The following is a 19918-nucleotide window of genomic DNA, read 5'->3' on the forward strand; positions in this document are numbered from 1 at the left end:
AACAGATCCTTCAGCCCAACTTGCCCGTGGCACCCATTTTTACAATTTAAACTAGTTCCATTTGCTTGCATTTGGTTCATACCCCTCCATATGTATGCCATCCATGTACCTGTGTAAGTGTCTCTTAAATGACAAAATTGTTCTCACTTCCACCACTATCTGTGGCAGCCTGTTCCAGACACTTACAGTCTCTGTGTGAAAAAAAAATGTCCCTCTGGGCCTTTTTCTTTTTGTCCTATCTCACCTTAATCCTATGCCTTCTAGTTTCAGACTTCCCTACCATGGAGAAAACTGTCCACTATCTACCACATTTACACTTCTCATGATTTTATATACCACGATAAGGTCACCCCTCAGCCTCATATGCTTCAGTGAAAAGAAATCCCAGTCTATTCAACCTCTCTTTATAACTCAAAACTTCCAGTCCAGGTAGCAACCCCATAAATATTTTTTACAATCTTTCTAGTTTAATGCTACCCTCTCTATAGTAGGGTTACCAAAACTGCAAGCAGTGTTCCAAATATTTGTTGGCTACCATTACTACAGTTAAGCTGCAACTTTCTTCAATTATATTGTCTTTGAGCATACATTCAATCTCTTTTTAAAGCTGTGCAAATTTAGAGGGTTAAGTCTATCAGGATGTTGCTTAATTGGAACAGTGATTTTAATATCTATATTATGTATTAATTATATTAGTACATTCCAGCTTATTTCCATATATCCCCCCATGTGATTGTAATAACTCTTTCAGGCAATTTTGATTTTCCTCTGAAAGGTAATCAATAATTTATCCCAAATTTTGAGAACTTAGTCATTGTCCAATTTAATTTCAAGGATATCCAATGCAGAATCATCTGAACTTGGTTCTTCATTCTGTGTTCTAACTGTAACACATTTTCCTTTTACTTTCTTTCCCTATCCAAATATCTTCTCAACATATTCACATGTCACAATGTGAGATTTCTTTCTACCCGGCATTCATATCAAATAATTCACTTCACTCAACTTCTTTTCAATTTGATAACAGCCCCTATTTTTGCCTTTAAATGTTCTCCTACCATTGGGGATAACAATAAAACTTTATCTCCACAACAAAATGGTGAAATTTCAATTCATTCTCTGCTTCCCACTTCATCACGTTTTGTTACTTTTTAAACACTTTCCAGCCAACTTATCTGTTCTATTTAAGCTCTTCCTAAAATTTGTTCAAATATATGGTCTCTGAACTCTGACTCATCAATTTCTCCTTAATTAATTTCAGTGGTCCACTCATGTCATGCCCAAAAACTAATTCAAGTAGACCGAATTTAATTCATTTATTAAGTATATACCTAAATGCAAACAGTACAAATGAAATTCTTTTATCCCAAACCTTTGGTTAGTCTTGACTATAAGCCCTTAACACTTTAAAGTTTGATGCCATTTTACCATGTCCCTGCGATTTTATTTTATTTATTATTCGCAGTGTACCCAAGTACGGTGAAAAGTTTTGATTTGCAAGCAGTACAGGCAGATCATAACAAACAAAGTGCTATGGCCCGAGTCAGACCCCTCAAAACATTCAAGAAGGTAGCCCAGGCCCTAACTTTGCTAGTTGTTTTGAGCAGGTGTAAAGTGGGTATTCCCGGAGAGAATCAACTGGTCAAACCACTTCATTTTAAACAAACAGAATTTATTTACAAGGTTATTGAATGAAACACTAAGAACAGAAAACAGAATACCAAACAACTTATCCTATCTGAAAACCCAACAGATCATTCCACCTAATGATGCTGTTCCAGATACTTGCAACAATCCCCATAAACACTCCTTTGTACATAAGATAAAGTCAAATACAAAAGTTCTTACAGGATAGAAGTCAGAGAGAGAGAGAGAGTAGCAGCCTGGACCTGATTCTGGGTCCAGCAGCTTTTCACATTACTGCGAGAAAAAAACAAACCAGGGAAAAGCTGAGCTAGGAGAACTGGCCACACCCTTTTCATTGAACTTGTGTTTTTGTTTAAACTTTAAAGTTTCTTGCCTGAGGCAGTTAGCTATTATCAAATTGGCCCTAAACCTCTTCAATCTCAGACTTTTCGGAGTCTGTGTCATTTATGACCTCGGTGAAAAAAAAACCAAGGACTGCACTAACCTTGTTAACAAAGCAGCTCCGTCACAAAAGTCATACAGATCATAGGGTGATTGAACGGAGAGAAGCATACAAAGTTACGGCTGCACAGAGGTGTACAAAAAGCAAGATCAACATTAGATTTGAAATTCGACAAGTCCATTCAGTAGTCTAATAATAGCGGGGAAGAAGCCTTTCTTGAACCTGTTGGTATATATTCTTATGCTTTTGCATCTTCTACCTGATGGATTCTGGATAATTCACAGTGGATTTGAACTGGATTTTAATTCCGAAAAATATCCATAACTACCATGAATTACTTTGATGTAAAATTTGACCCTTTATTTGATTGCATTTCTGTGGTAATCTGGATCTTGTAAAAACTTGCAGTACCACTTCTACAAAGCTTTTATCCATGACACTGTGCAATGGAATGGCCTCTGCAAATGCAGTACACACATTCATTACGGTCAACATATACTCATCCCATTTTGTGTTTTCTGTCAGGTTCCTAGGCAACCAATTAAGACTCTTGTAAAGGTTTCTTCAAATGCAGGAATAGATAGTAAAGGTGCTGGTTTCATCACTGCCTGAGTATATCTAGCAAAATTCAACCATGTCTTTATACACCTTAAGCCAAAAAGAATATTTTTGTATTTTGGCTCGAGTTTTCCTTACTCCCAAATTACTTCCTCCTGGTAATTCATGTGTTACCTGGAACGCTTCCTTTCTATAACCCACCAAGTTGCAATACAACGTGATGAATTTCTGCCCATTTTTCATCTGCCTGAATATATGACAGTTTCCATTTTCTCATCTAGACTTTATTTTTAAGATACTAACATTCTAGGATACATTCAGACTGTTCTTCTGTGTGTACTTTTTGATAGAATTGCTTTAGTTTTTCAAATTTATGTTGTAATTCATCTAATTTCTCTGAAGTAAAAATATCCACATTGTCCTCCACCTGTTCTTGTTTCTTTCCAACCATTTGCTTAAGCACGGTTTCTGATAATTGAACTATGACTTCACTAAGAGTACTCCTTGATTTCTCCACCTGTTTCAATCTGTGACTTTGTGACCTTGTTACCAGTCAGGAAAAATCCCAGGATATACTTCCTGTTATACCTCAGTTGTCTGACTCTTCCACTGGCTTTTCATCTATACTAGGCATTACTCCCTCCTTTGATCCAGCGATATCATTACTGAGGCTAAACTGTGTTTCTGGACATCAGAATCTCTCCATGACCTATATCACCACTTTTCACCTGACTCTCCAACCTCACTTTATATAATGGAACACTGCTTTTCTCACCATGAATTCTACATATTACTACCTTTTCTGGAAATACTCCTTCCCAATTACACACCTCACCTCACCACCAAAGTTGGACTTGCTCCTGCATCTCTTAATCTTAATTCCTTTACTTGCTCCTTCTGGCATACATGAGTAAACCGTACCCAAGTAAATTCTTTAAAGAGATCTGGCACTTTCTTCTCAACCAACCCGTGATTAGGTTGTACATTCTGGTACAGATTGTAAACTTCTACTGTGCTTTCCTTTACCATTTCAATAAAACTCACTGTCTTATCCTATTTTCCCACTTCCACGTTCCCAGTGCTTTTTCTAAACAATGCAACTTCATGTGAACTTCTTACATCCCATTCCCCTCATGGGTTTCTGTTTTAACCTCTAGTAAACTTTCTTTACTATCTTAAATGAGATCTCTTTTCCCATTACCACCTGAGGATTTCTCTTTTCCACAATTTAACTTCTTCACAGATTGAAATTGGTTTCAGAAGCCAAACTTTGATTTATGTACTAACTCATAATCATCTGCCATTTCCACAGCTAATCTTGCAACCTTAAATTTCTACTCTTACACTCACGATTTCAGGAAGTGAAGTTTTGAACTCCAAAATAATCATCTAAGTGTGTCATATGTCTGATCTATTTGCAATGCCATTATCCATTTGTCAGAGATACGTTGTTTTATCATCCCTCGTCAGATTCCTGAACCAAGTCTGTACGCTTCTGGTATTAGTTTATATGTACTTACGATGGCTTCTTTCACATAATACTCCTTAGAGATTTCCTCTCATAGTGATGCAAACACCTCACTAGCACTAGCTACCAACTTCGTTTGGTCGCAGGTCATTTCCATTTGTTTGCCACTTGCTCAAATGAAATGAAAAAGGCTTCTACGTCCTTCTTGTCAAACTTAATTAACGCTTGGACATATATTAATCCTCACCAGGCCTTTGGCTCTCTATCACTGTCCTTATTATTACTCCTATTTTCTACCTTTACCTCTGCCATTTCAAGCTGACTTCTGAATTTTCAGTTCTAATCTATGAAGGTCAAAAACTCTTTCTCCCTTTCTTCTGCTTTCAATCATAATTCAAAATCTTTCATTTCCATTTCATGTTCAGGCAGCTTCATTTGCAACTGAATTCTAGCCATTTCCAAAGATTTTGATACATTTCTGGCAATCACAAATGTTAGCTATTGCTGCAATTACCTCCCTTTTTTTGCATAAACAATGGCAACCCCAACTCCACCTTGTCTACCAATTCCAAAAGCTTTGTCTTGCTCATTTTCTGTAAAACTCCCAAAGTGACTTCTTCCACCCCCAGGAAACTCTTTGTGACTGGAAGAGCCATTACTATAAAGCATACCCTATTTACCAATTGAATGCAACATGCAAAAAGAAAACAGCAACACGCACCACTCATTGTGGTCTTTGAGCTCAATGATCCAAAACCCAACTGGAAATTAGAGATTTTGATCCTGACGAGAACCCTCAATTTGTAATGGATAAGACCATCCCCCTCAAAATGTGTTGAGAAGATAGCCCAGGCCTAAAATTTTTCTTATTTTTAAAGGCAAGTATGTTGTGTTGTGGGTGCAATTTGATTGGTCAAACTATTGGCTTGAAGCAAAACATACATTACTCTCACACTGTAACTAAAAGACAAACAGAAAAAAAGAATGCAAATAACTTAATAGTAGAATAGATTATTTAACAACTAAACAGCAACTGTTCTCATACAGTAACATCCTATAAACATACTCAAGCATTTTTCAGTAGCAGGGAGACGTATAGATCAGCTTCCAAACCCTAACAGCAACTTAAAATTAAATTAAATCCTGATTCTGAGGGAGCTTGACCCACCCCTTCATGCTACTTATCTTGTTCCAATGTTCTTTAAAAAACAACTGTAAAGCCCCACAAGCTGTTAGCATCATTGAATCCCCCACTATCAGCATCCTGGGAGTTATCTTTGATCAGAAACTTAACTGGACTCACCACATAAATGCAGTGGCTAGTTAAGAGGCTAGGAATACTGTGGAGAGTAACTCACCTCCTGACTCCCAAAAGCCTATCTACCAACTTCAAGGCACAATTCATAAGTGTGATGGAGTACTCCTCACTTGCCTGGAGATGAGTGCAGTACTAACAACACTTGAGAAGCTTAACACTATCCAGGACAAAGCAGCCAACTTGGATGACACTGCATCCACAAGCATCTACTCCCTCCAAGATTGATGCTCAGCAACAGCAGTATGTACTATCGACAAGATGTGCTGCAGAAATTCACCAGATTCTCAGACAGATCTTCCAAACGTAGGACCACTTCCATTTAGAAGGACAAGGGCACAGAAATATGGGAACACCATCACCTTAAAATTCCCTTCCAAGTCACTCCCCATCCTGACTTGGAAATATAACACCATTCCTTAACTGTCACTGTATCAAAATCCTGGAGAATTCCCTCCCTAACAGTATTGTGGCTCAGCCCACAACAGATGGACTGCAATGGTTCAAGAAGGCAGCTCACCACCACCTTCTCAAGAGCAACGAGGGATGGGCAATAAATGCTGGCCAGGCAAGGATGCCCACATCTCACTAAAATGATTAAGAAAAAATTAAAGGCACAGTCCCATAACTTAATAGTATTATAACCCACTTAAATGTGACAGACTGGAGAACAGGTGACACCCCGTTTAAAAAGGGAGTAGACTGAATGGTGAAGGTGGTATTTGTTGCGCTTGCCTTTGTTGGTCAGTGCACTAAGTATAGGAGTTGGGAGGTTATGTTGCTGCTAAACAAGACATTGGTTGGACCACTTTTGGAATACTGATTTCAATTCTGGTCTTGTTATTATTGAAAAGATGTTGTGAAATATATAAGGGTTCAGAAAAGATTTACAACAATGTGCAGGGTTGGAGGATTTGAGTTATAGGAAGAGGGTGAATAGGCTGGAACTGTTTTCCTGAGAGTGTTAGAGGCTGAGGGGTGACCTTGTAGAGGTTTATAAAGTGATGAGAGGTATGGATAGGGTGAATAGCCAAGGTCTTTATCCCAGGGTAGGGGAATCCAAAACTAGAGGGCATAGATTTATGATGAGAGGGGCAAGATTTAAAAGGCACCTAAGGGGCGATGTTTTTGTGCAGAGTTTGAAGTGTCTATGGAGTGAGATGCCAAATGACATGGTGGAGGCTGGTACAATTAGAACATTTAAAAATCATCTGCATGGGTAGAAGAATGGGAGGGTTTTAAAGGGATATGAGACAAATGCGACTAAATTTATTTAGGATATCTGGTCGGCATGGATTGAAAACTCTGCTTCCGTGCTATACATCTCTATGATTTTTACAACTTAGTCCTAACTCTTTATAAGCCAGTGTGCAATTAACTGTAAATGTTTAGCAATTATAAAGAGTAAGGAATCAAACAGTACCATTAGTACCACATGTGCTCTTGTAGGATCATCCTACTTTGAGATGGTGGAGGCATCTGATGTGATAGCATGGTGTTATGTTATTCATAGACTCCTTGGAGGATATTTGGCCTATTGGATCGACACCAAGCCTCTGAAGAGCATCCCACCCAGACCTATCCCCTACACTATCCTTGTAACCATGCATTCCCCATCACTAATTCACCTAATCTATGCATGCCTGGCACAAGGGGCAATTTAGCATGGCCATTCCACCTAATCTAAATATCTTTGGGCTGAGAGTGGAAATTCAGTACACGGAAGAAACCTATGAAGACATGGGGAGAAAGTGCAAACTCCACACGCATAGTCACCTGAGGGTGGAATCGAACCTAGGTCACAGAGTCATAGAGTCACAGAGATGTACAGCACGGAAACAGACCCTTTGCTCCAGATGCCAATCAGATATCCCAAACCAATCTAGTCCCACCTGCCAATCTAGTCCCGGTCCATATCCCTCCAATGCCTTCCTGTTCACATACCGATCCCGATGCCTTTTAAATGCTGCAATTGTACTAGCCTCCATTACTTCCTCCGGCAGCTCATTCCATACAGGCACTACCTTCTGCATGAACAAGTTGCTCCTTAGGTCTCTTTTACATCTTTCCCCTCTCACCCTAAACCTATGCCCTCTAATTGTGGACTCCACCACCCCAGAGAAAATGCTTTATCTATTTGTCCTATCCATGCCCCTCACAATTTTATAAACCTCTATAAGGTCACCCCCAGCCTCCAACGCTCAAGGGGAGACAGCCCCAGCCTATTCAACCTCTCCCTAGAGCTAAAATCCTCCAAGCTTAGCAACATCTTTGTAAATATTTTCTGAACCCTTTCAAATGTCACAACTTCCTTCCGATAGGAAGGAGACCAGAATTGCACACAATATTCCAACAGTGGCTGAACCAACGTGCTATACTACCACAACATACTACCCCCCAACTCCTGTACTCAGTACTCTGACCAATAAAGGAAAGCATACTAAATGCCTTCTTCACAATCCTATCTACCTGCAATTCTACTTTCAAGGAGCTATGAACCTGCACTACAAGGTCTCTTTGTTCAGCAACACCTCCTACGACCTTACCATTAAGTGTATACGTCCTGCTAAGCTTTGCTTTCCCAAAATGCAACACTCGCATATATCTAAATTAAACTCCATCTGCCATTTCTCAGCTCGTTGGGCCCTCTGTTAAAGATCCCTTTGCAATGTGAGGTAAGCTTCTTCACTGTCCACTACACCTCCAATTTTGGTGTCATCTGCAAATTTACTAACTATAACTCTTAAGCACACATCCAAATAATTTGCATAAATGACAAAAAGTAGTAGACCCAGCACTGATCCCTGTGCATTCCACTGGTCACAGGCCTCCAGTCTGAAAAACAACCCTCCACCACCACCCTCTGTCTTCTACCTTTGAGACAGTTCTGTATCCAAATGGCTAGTTCTCCCTGTATTCCATGAGAGCTAACCTTGCTCACCAGTCTCCCATTGGGAATCTTGTCGAATGCCTTACTGAAATCCATATAGATCACATCCATCGCTCTGCTCTCATCAATCCTCTTTGTTACCTCTTCAAAAACTCAATCAAGTTTGTGAGACATGATCTCCCACACACAAAGCCACGCTGACTATCCTTAATCAGTCCTTGACTTTCCAAATAATGTACACCCTGTGCCTCAGGATTCCCTCCAACAACTTGCCCACCACCGACGTCTGGCTCACTGGTCTATAGTTCCCTGGCTTGTCCTACCACTTTTCTTAAATAGTAGCACCACGTTAGCCAACTTCCAGTCTTCCAGCACTTCATCTGTGACTATCGATGATACAAACATCTCAGCAAGGGGCCCAAGCAATCACTTCCCTTGCTTCCCACACAGTTCTCGAATGCACCTGATCAGGTCCTGGGGGTTTATGCACTTTTATGCGTTTCAAGACATCCAGCACTTGCTCCTCTGTAATTTTTCAAGCTGTCACCATCTATTTGACTACATTCTATAACTTACATATCCTTTTCCACAGTAAACACTGATGCAAAATACCTGTGAACATCTGCCTCCAATCAACTTTTGAAAGTTCTTGCACAATACTTCCAAAATTAGCCTTCCTCTAATTCAGAACTTCAACTTTTAGATCTGGTCTATTCTTTTCCATCACTATTTTAAATCTAATAGAATTATGGTCGCTAGCCCCAAAGTGCTCCCCCACTGATATTTCAGTCACTTGCCCTGCCTTATTTCTTAAGTGTAGGTCAAGTTATGCACCTTCTCTAGTAGGTATATTCACATACCAAATCAGAAAATTTTGTTGTACACACTTAACAAATTCCTCTCGATCTAAACTCTTAACACCAATCAGCTATCATAACCACCCTATTATTCTTACAAATAACTGAGATCTCCTTACAAATTTGTTCCTCAATTTCCTGCTGACTATTAGGGGGTCGATAATACAATCCCAATTCTTGTTTCTCAGTTCCACTCAAATAACTTCGCTGGATGTATTTCCGGGAATAGCCTCCCTCAGTACAACTGCAATGCTATCCTTTATCAAAAATGCCACTCCCCCTCCTCTCTTGCCTCCCTTTCTTTCCTTCCTGTAGCATTTGTAATCTGGAATATTAAGCTGCCAGTCCCGTCCATCCCTGAGCCACATTTCTGTAAATGCTATGATATCCCAGTTCCACGTTTCTAACCTGAGTTTATCTGCCTTCCCTGCTAAGCCTCTGGCATTGAAATAAATAGTTTAAATTTATCAGTCCTACCTTGTTCTCTACTATGTGCCTGTCTGCCCTGTTTGACTCACCTTTGTCCTCAACTGTACCAGTCTCAGATTGATCTCTTTCCTCACTATCTCCTTGGGTCCTACCGTTTCGCCCCCACTTCCCTAGTTTAAATCCTCCCGAGCAACTCTAGCAAATCTCCCTTCACACTAATCAGCTATCATGACCACCCTATTATTCTTATTATATATTATGCCAGTATATTAGTCCTCTTCCAATTCAGTTGCAATCTATCCTTCTTGTACAGGTCACTTCTATTCCAGAAGAGATTCCAATGATCCAAATATGTGTACCCTTCTCCCATACACCAGTTCCACAGCTATGCATTCATCTGCTCTATCCTCTAATACCTAACCTCACTAGCTCGTCGCACCGGGAGTAATCCAGATATTACTACCCTCAAGGACCTCCTTTTAAATTCTTGTCTAACTTTCTATATTCTCCAGTCAGAATCTCATCCTCTTCCTTTCCTATGTGGTTGGTTCCAATGTGTGTGATAACTCCCTGCTGGGCCCTCTCCCCCTTGCGAACATTCTGCAACCTATCTGAGACATCCTTGATCCTGGCACCAGTGAAGCACCACACCATTCTGATTTTTTCTGCTGGCCACAGAAACGTCTGTCTGTGCCTCAGACTAGTCAGTCCCTTAACACAATCGGTCTATTGGAAGCCAACATACCCCTGATTGCATTAGAGCCAGTATCGGTATCAGAAACCCGCTATTCGGGCTACATTCCACTGATAATCCACCACCCCCTACATTTTCTAAGACAGCATACCTGTTTGAAATGGGGATAGCCACGGAAGACTCCTGAATTACCTGCTTACTTCTCTTTCCTTTCCTGGAGTTAACTCATCTATGTGACTGTATCTGCAACTTTTTTCCCTTCCTATAACTGCCATCTAACACATCTTCTTGGTCTTGTAAATTCCTCATTGCCTCTAACTGTAGCTCCAACCGATCCATTCGATCTTATAGGATTCGCAACCAATGGTATTTATTGCAGATATAATCCTCAGTGACATGTAAACTCTTCCTAAACTCCCACATTGGACAAGAAGAGCATATCACTATACTAAAGGCTATTTTCGACTTTTCCAATCCACAGACCCAGAAAGTAGCACTGTCTTATTCCTCGTCAAAACACTGCCCCAGGCTAACTTAATACTTATGGCTTATATGTTGAAGTTTAATCAAGAGACATATCTCAATAAAACATATAATCAAGAAAAAACCCACTCTACTCACTGTTGCAGGCTTAGTATAAAGCCACACTTAAACTATTCACTTATCTGTTTCTGTGCTGTGACCTCTCCCAAACAGATTCCTCCAAAATTCGTTGTGAATTTCACTGTTTGTTCATTTTCCCAACCACACTCCGATGCCCTGCGATACATGAATTCAAACAGCAAAGGCAGTAACTGCGCAGATTCACTGCTGTGTCAGTTAGCAGTGTGCGTTTCTTTCTCTCTCCCTCTCCTGACCATGTGCTGCCTTTGTCTGTCCTTCTCCCTTTTCCTTGGCACTGTGAGGTAGTGGTGCTAACCACTGAGCTGTGCCTTGAACTGTGTAAACCAGAGACTGGACTAACGATCTGGAAATATGAATTCAAGTTTCACTCTTAGGAGATAGAAAATTAAATTCAGTTAATTAAGTAGCAAACTATATAAAAAAAGAAAACCACTACCAATAACGGTGATCTAATTGTAATGAATAATAAAAATATTGGATTTTTCTAAAAACCTTTTATTATTTCAATTTTCTTAGGGAAGGAAATCTGTTGCCCTACATTGTCTAGCCTACATTGACTTCAATACTACTGGAATATGGTTGAGTCTGAACTTGCATCTGAAATGGCCTGGCAAGTCCTTATGACAAAGGACTGCAATAGTTCGAGGAATACTTTTAAGTAGTATTTAGCGGTGGCCAATAAATTCACTCGCAATCCGTGAATGAATATCAATTATTTCACCAGATTGTGGTGAAGCTGTTGATGGAACAAAGTAAAAATGTTCCATCCTTTTCAATGTTTATTGTGTTTTACATTGTTTTTGTTAACTCACTTCCTCCCTAATATTCCTGTTGGCTATATTTGAGACCTGCAATTGAGGAATATGTAATATAATGTGAGATATTTAAACAATGCAGGTCCTGTGATAGGTTATGAACAGCACAGTCCATATAAGGAAAACTTTAAAAAATCAAATAAATGAAATAATTGGCTTTCCATTGCTCATTCTGTTCAATTTTGTTTTTGCATGTGTACAATGACTGACAAATTTCTGGATCACAAGAAAGAATGTTTGTATATTTCAATTTCAGTCACACAGAGAAGGAAACTGAAGCATCGTGAGTAAAGCTATAATGGGTTAAAAAAGCTTTAGTATCATACTAAAGTCAGTTAATATTTGGACAGTATGACAGGTACATTTTTTTTAAATAGCCAAACTATCTTAGTTAAGGATATTATTTGGAAAGGAAATTTCCTCTTGTGCTAATTCAGCATCATGTTCTAAAAACTAGCTTTTAAAAATTTGTAAACAAGATAACTCAATTTGCACTTGGGTAAACTACTCATTGAACTCCCATTGTGGCACTATTTTACCAACTATGTAGATGTCTGGTAGCAGAAGAGCAACCATTAGTTTCTTATCAATGACTCCTTGAATAACAGGTTATTGTTTTCATCACAGATGCCTTTTTCACATTTCACAGAGGCAACCCGATGCATAAATAGTAACACGTGGCCTGGCCATGAAAATCAAGTTTCAGCTTATTCTTTGGCTCAAAGTGCATACCCTAACATTTTAGGCAGCATGACCAAACTTGCAAAAACTGCATTAAATGGTTTTAATCATGGTATTTTTATCTGCAATGCCACACTTATTTGTCACACTTCACGACCAAACAAGTCAGTAATTTTTTTTCCTGTTCTCAAAAATTCTGCAATATCAATGTTTGGGCAGCACTGTGGCTCAGTGGTTAGCACTGTTACATCACAGTACCAGGATCCCGGGTTCGATTCCAACCTCTGGTGACTGTGTGGAGTTTGCACATTCTCCCTGTGTTTAATGGATTTCCTCCGGGTGCTCCGGTTTCCTCCCACAGTTTAAAAATGTGCAGGTTAGGTGAATTGGCAGTACTTAAATTGTCAATTAGGTGCATTAATCAGAGGGAAAAGGGGTTTGGTTGGGTTACTCTTTGGAGGATCAGTGTGGACCTGTTGGGCCGAAGGGCTTGTTTCCACACTGTAGGGAATCTAATCTAATCTAATCTAATCAATAGCACAAAGAATGCAGCTGCAACTGTGGAAGATTCACACTTTGCGAGGTTCTTTCAAAATACATATTATTGCATGTTTACTTCATTAAAGTCGGCTTTTACTGCAATCTTTTGTCTGTTACATCACTGAGACCTTTAAATTTATGTATGGTAGCACAGACCATTGCTTACAAATAAATGCGTAAAACTATATTTGTTCCGTTTTCTGTGCATATAATGAATGCCAACTTTAAAAGCAAAAGCATATGTTAAATGTAATTAATTATGTCTTGTTTATGAAGACAACAGGACTAAATACCCTAAACTTGTAGGTACCATTATACTTTTAGCAAGAAAAACTGTACTTACTTGCTCTTCACCCTTTAGCTCAGGACTTCCCAAACTGTGGGTCACTGCCCCCGATGGAGTCATCAGGCAGAGTTAGAGATTACCAAGCTCTGAGGCAAGATAACTGTCGTGAGTTTGACTGATAATTGAGGCCAGTATTGTTCTTGAAAGAGTCAATATTGTGGTGCTGGAAAAGCACAACAGTTCGGGCAGCATCAGAGAAGCAGGAAAATCAAAGTTTTGGGCAAAAGCCCTTCATCAGGAATTCCCAATGAAGGGCTTTTGCCCGAATTGTCGATTTTTCTTCTTCTCTGATGCTGCCTGACCTGCTGTGTTTTTCCATCATCACACTGTTGACTCAGATCTCTAGCATCTGCTGTACTCACTTTTGCCTTGTACTTGAAAGATCCAGGTAGAAATATAGATATTTTTAACCTAAAATCTGTGCAGATTAAACAGCCTTCCCATTGGTCTCACATGTTTCTCACCCCCTCGCCTATCACAGGTCTTCACAATACTACTCATTCCCCCCCATCCTCTATTCACATAGGTATCCTACCATCCTTCTCACTGCACTATGCTTTCATGGGTCTGGATACGGCAATACTCATGACCAAATAGGATAAGACTGAGAAAACGTTTTGGAAGACTGTTCTAACTTCAATTCAAGGAACAAGCAACGTCAAGATTCACTTATCGAACTGATGGTTAAAAGACAAGGAGCTCAGGGATTGGTTTTATTGTGGACACTAAAGGTACCGACCTGACTGCATTATTGGACATTGATTTGCATGAAAAAAAATGGCCTATCATGTGCTGTGATCACAACATCAGTATTGCATCGTTTTAATGTAAGCCCTTATACAACCAATAGGAAGACTATCTAGCCATACTCAATGACAATGTCACATCTAGATTCCACTCAGGTTAAACCTAACAAGTGCTAGAAGGAGTTTGTTTTGTTGCACCTTACCAGAATTCTATCACTGTCAATAATTGTATTAAGCCGATGAGCGATTGTCAGCACTGTACACTGTTCAAACTTCCCTCGAATTGTCTTCTGAATTAATTCATCCGTTCTTTAAAAATAAAGGGAAATTAAAGTGAAACTCTGGAAAGTAGAAAAAGTTTTATAGCATCCACAGTTCAGAAATCAGAATAACCAATTCCTTATTTCTAACTGGTGACTTTTTCAAGTCATACTCTTTTGATGATATTGTGTACTACATTAGCCAGGTTATTGAAAATTTGGGCAGCGCAGTGCCTCAGTGGTTAGCACTGCTGCCACACTGTGCCAGGGATCCAGTTTTGATTCCAGCCTTAGGCGACTGTCTGTGTGGAGTTTGCATGTTCTCACCACGTCTGCATAGGTTTCCTCCATGTGCTCTGGTTTCCTCCCACAGTCCAAAGATGTGCAGGTCAGGTGAATTGGCCGTGCTAAATTGCCTATAGTGTAGGTTAGGTGCATTAGTCAGGGGTAAATGTAGAGTCAGAGGGTAGGGGAATTGGTCTGGGAAGGTTACCATACCATTGGTATGGATGCGTTGAGCCAAATGGCCTGTTTCTACACTGTGGGGATTCCATAATTCTGAAACAGTTAGCCTGGAAAATTGGTCAACTGAGAGAACGCAAACACTTTATTGCACAGGTTTGCTAATAACTTTTAAATTCTGTTGAACATTTGCCGGACTTTAAAATTCAAAACAGGAAGACTATTATGGTCATTTCAACAATAGGACTGATTACATTTTTTTACATGAAGTTTCCATGTGTTACTTATGGGAGGCAACAGCTAGCATTGATTAAATATTGATTAAAAATATGAGCAATTATGATCCAGCGTATTCTTAACAAAATAACTCTCTATATCAAAATGGGTTTGTTACTCAAATACTACAACTTCAATAAATATACAGCCAGTAAAAGGTGTGCATAAAATTATTTGAATAGCTCTATAATACAAAACTAAGTGCTTGGTCGAGAACTTTCTCTGTCGAAATTATACCTGCTAAAGAAAATTTATACAAATTTATGTTGTGGTTCTGTTCGCCGAGCTGGAAGTTTTTGCCGCAAATGTTTCGTTCCCTGGCTAGGGAACATCATCAGTGCTATTGGAGCCTCCTGTGAAGCGCTGCTTTGATGTTTCTTCCGGTATTTGTAGTGGCTTGTTCTTGCCGCTTCCGGGTGTCAGTTTCAGCTGTAGTAGTTTGTATGTGGGGTCCAGGTCGATGTGTCTGTTGATGGATGTTCTTGCCGCTTCCGGGTGTCAGTTTCAGCTGTAGTGTACTTTGGGTAGTACACTAGGACATGCCACAACCAAAAGGACTAGCCACACTACCATACGTCAGGAGCGTCTCAGAACTGACAGCCAGACTACTGCGACCCTTAGGACTCATAACAGCACATCAACTTCCACACTCAGACAACAACTTACTAGAACAAAGGACCCAATAACTTTAAATACCATGCAAGGACTGCACAAAACACTATATAGGACAAACAGGAAGACAGCTAACAATCCGCATCCATGAACATCAGCTAGCCACAAAACGACACGACCAGCTATCCCTAGTAGCCATACACTCAGACAACCAGGAACATGAATTTGACTGGGAAAACACTACCATCATAGGACAAGCCAGACAGAGAACAGCCAGGGAATTCCTAGAGGCATGGCATTCATCCACAAACTCCATTAACAGACACATGGACCTGGACCCCATATACAAACCACTACAGCTGAAACTGACACCCGGGAGCGGCAAGAACATCCATCAACAGACACATCGACCTGGACCCCACATACAAACTACTACAGCTGAAACTGACACCCGGAAGCGGCAAGAACAAACCACTATAAATACCGGAAGAAACATCAAAGCAGCGCTTCACAGGAGGCTCCAATAGCACTGATGATGTTCCCTAGCCAGGGAACGAAACGTTTGCAGCAAAAACTTCCAGCTCGGCGAACAGAACCACAACAACGGACACCCGAGCTACAAATCTTCAACCAGACTTTAAACACTTACGGGCGAGAAACGCTGAGACAAGCCAGGAGATGGGAATCCTACGCTAACCGCCTAAGCGCAACACATGAACAACTCCGGTTCCTCCACGAATGCAGAAAAAATCAAATCCTGCCACAATGTGTCAAGTACAGACCTCCAGTAAATAATCCACAAGCCAGGGAAACAGCCAAGAAGAACGGATTCAGGATGGTCCAGGTAATGATCACAGACGCTCACAACCGACTGCACAAATACAAGCAAGAAATTGCGCGCCAAAAGTCGTTAATTTTAAAAACCACTAATCAGGAATGGACCCGGACCATAGAACAGGCTATCACTATAGGACAGAACAGGACAACACTTCGCAAAAAAACGGCACTAAAAGAAAAAATGGACAAACTAACCCACAAACAGGAGGACACTATAACACACACCTGGGTTAAAAACCTCTCCCACAGACAGCTCACAGACATGGAAAGAACTATACTGGCCAAGGGACTCAAATACAACTACAGGGATGCCAACACAGCAGACTTCCTAGCAGCACTAGAATGCACACTCAGGAACAATGGACTGACAGAAGAGACACAACAAACAGTGAGACAAACGGTAGTACCTATGATGATAAGAAAACGACATACACATAATCTCAACACCAAGGAGAGGGAGCACTGAAAGCACTGAAAAATGACAAAAACATAATCATACTACCGGCAGATAAAGGCAGAATGACGGTCATCTTAGATAAATCAGACTACATCAATAAAGCACAACAACTACTCGCAGACACCAACACCTACCAAATGAAGGATTCCGACCCCACACCACAACTCACCAATAGAATAATCAACACACTAAGGAATCTACAAAAAAACGGACATATAACCAAAGTGGACCAGCAAAGAATGAAACCTGAAAGCAACAACACCCCCAGATTCTACGGACTACCCAAAGTACACAAACCAGACATCCCACTCAGACCCATAGTATCACTACCAGGGACACCAGCATACAAACTGGCCAAAGAACTACAACAAAAACTGAAACACCTAGTCAGCGGATCCAAACACTCCATACAATCAACACAGGAATTCTTGGACGTCATCAGGAGTACACACATAGACAAAGAAGAAACCATGGTATCATTCGACGTGACGGCACTGTTCACATCAATTGACAAAACCCTAGCCAGAGAAACAATAGCCAACCTACTGGACATACATAACAGAACACAGGAGGCCGAACCTATCAACAAGGACGGCATACTTAAACTACTAGACCTGTGCCTCACCACACACTTTACATTCAACAATCAGATATACGAACAAATCAACGGAACACCCATGGGATCACCAATCTCGGGACTCATAGCAGAGGCAGTTATGCAAAGGTTAGAACATACAGCCCTACCACAAATCCAACCCAAACTCTGGATCAGATACGTCGATGACACCTTTGTAATCATCAAAAACACAGAAATAGAAAAAACACACCGAATCATCAACGCCACACTCACAGGAATACGATTCACGAGAGAAGAGGAAAAGGATAGCCAACTCCCATTCCTAGACGTGTTAGTAGAGAGAACACCCAACGGAGAATTCACCACAAGGGTACACAGGAAACCAACACACACAGACCAAGTCCTAAACTATGAAAGTAACCACCCCAACACACACAAACGAAGTTGCATCAGGACACTATTCAAAAGAGCCACAACACACTGCAGTACACCAGAACTGCGAAAAGAGGAAGAGGAACACCTATACAAGGTATTCGCCAAAAACGGATACCCGCGCAACTTTATCACCAGATGCCTAAGAGATAGACCACGGAACGAGGACATGCCACAACCAAAAGGACTAGCCACACTACCATACGTCAGGAGCGTCTCAGAACTGACAGCCAGACTACTGCGACCCTTAGGACTCATAACAGCACACAAGCCAACTTCCACACTCAGACAACAACTCACTAGAATAAAGGACCCAATAGTCAGCACGAGCCAAACTAACGTAGTTTACAAAATACCATGCAAGGACTGCACAAAACACTATATAGGACAAACAGGAAGACAGCTAACAATCCGCATCCATGAACATCAGCTAGCCACAAAACGACACGACCAGCTATCCCTAGTAGCCATACACTCAGACAACCAGGAACATGAATTTGACTGGGAAAACACTACCATCATAGGACAAGCCAGACAGAGAACAGCCAGGGAATTCCTAGAGGCATGGCATTCATCCACAAACTCCATTAACAGACACATGGACCTGGACCCCATATACAAACCACTACAGCTGAAACTGACACCCGGAAGTGGCAAGAACATCCATCAACAGACACATCGACCTGGACCCCACACACAAACTACTACAGCTGAAACTGACACCCGGAAGCGGCAAGAACAAACCACTATAAATACCGGAAGAAACATCAAAGCAGCGCTTCACAGGAGGCTCCAATAGCACTGATGATGTTCCCTAGCCAGGTACAAATACAAATACAAATTTATACTTGCCCTGGTAAATAAAATATTGAACTGGCAGAGGAAGCCTGCATATGTTTAATTGCATGTGCATTTGTGTAAAATAGGTCTGAAACAGGTGCCAGTTTCAATACTGGATTCTGGAAACATCGCTCTAGTATTTACTTACAGGGGGAAGGTTAACCTATTTTGCAGGTAGTTGGTATCAGTATTTCTTATTTCTCAGCTGTACAAAGCAATTATTGTTTTGTGAATAAATTTCATCGGTCATAATGTCAGAAGTGAGGATATTCAATGATCATTGCACCATGATTATACTCATATGATGTTCAGTACCATTTGCAATTATTCAGATAGCAAAACAGTTTTTGTCTGTATGTATAAAGACCTAGAGAACATCCAGGCTTGCATTACTAAGTGGTAAATTGCATCCAAAACAACCAATGGTGGACAATGGACGCCTCCAACAAGAGAATCCAACGATCTCTCCTTGACATTTCAAAAGCATTACCATCATTAAAGTTCCCACTACTAACATCCTGGGGTTACCATTACCCAGAAGTTGAACTGATTCAGCTATGTAAATACTGTGACGGTAACAGCAGGTAATTCTACAGTGAGTAACTCATGTCCAGTCTCCCTGGTATCTGATCATCATTTACAAAGCACAGATGATTTTTAAAAATAATTTAAAAATTCTACATTGTGTAACCTGGTTTTCCTTTTTATATTTTTTGAAATTTAGTAGGTATTTATCAATATTTGAATATTTCAAAAGATTTCACAGCTAATGCACACGCTCTGGTGTGTCAACAAGCACCTTCCATTCCTTACTGGTAAATATTAAAATAATATCACTGAGTAGCAATAGTAATTTTTCAACATACAGTTTACTGACCAGGTACTATTACATGTTGCCAGCTGGAGATATCATGGTCTGATACCCATCCACCATAAACAAAACTCAATTGGATTCTAAGAATTTTATTTTCTCTGAAAAACACACTGCAGATGTGAAGTAAAATGCTCTACATCAATCCTGTCTGCTGTGATCCAAGATGAAGGGTCACTGGACTTGAAACATTAACTCTGCTTTCTCCTCACACATGCTGTCAGACCTGCTGAGATAACTGC

The 19918-nt window shown here is 40.3% G+C and overlaps 1 protein-coding gene across 3 annotated transcripts in view; it reads right to left on the minus strand.

Moving 5' to 3' along the window:
• Positions 1-19918, minus strand: part of abcc4 (ATP-binding cassette, sub-family C (CFTR/MRP), member 4) — a 472542-nt gene that overhangs the window by 51781 nt on the left and 400843 nt on the right. For all 3 annotated transcript variants that reach the window (XM_060825961.1, XM_060825960.1, XM_060825959.1), the window contains one exon: positions 14256-14361. In XM_060825961.1, coding sequence (XP_060681944.1) covers positions 14256-14361 — 106 coding nt within the window. The remainder of the gene's footprint in view (positions 1-14255; positions 14362-19918) is intronic.

The sequence above is a fragment of the Hemiscyllium ocellatum genome, chromosome 6, assembly GCF_020745735.1.
Source record: "Hemiscyllium ocellatum isolate sHemOce1 chromosome 6, sHemOce1.pat.X.cur, whole genome shotgun sequence".
Lineage (NCBI taxonomy): Eukaryota > Metazoa > Chordata > Chondrichthyes > Orectolobiformes > Hemiscylliidae > Hemiscyllium > Hemiscyllium ocellatum.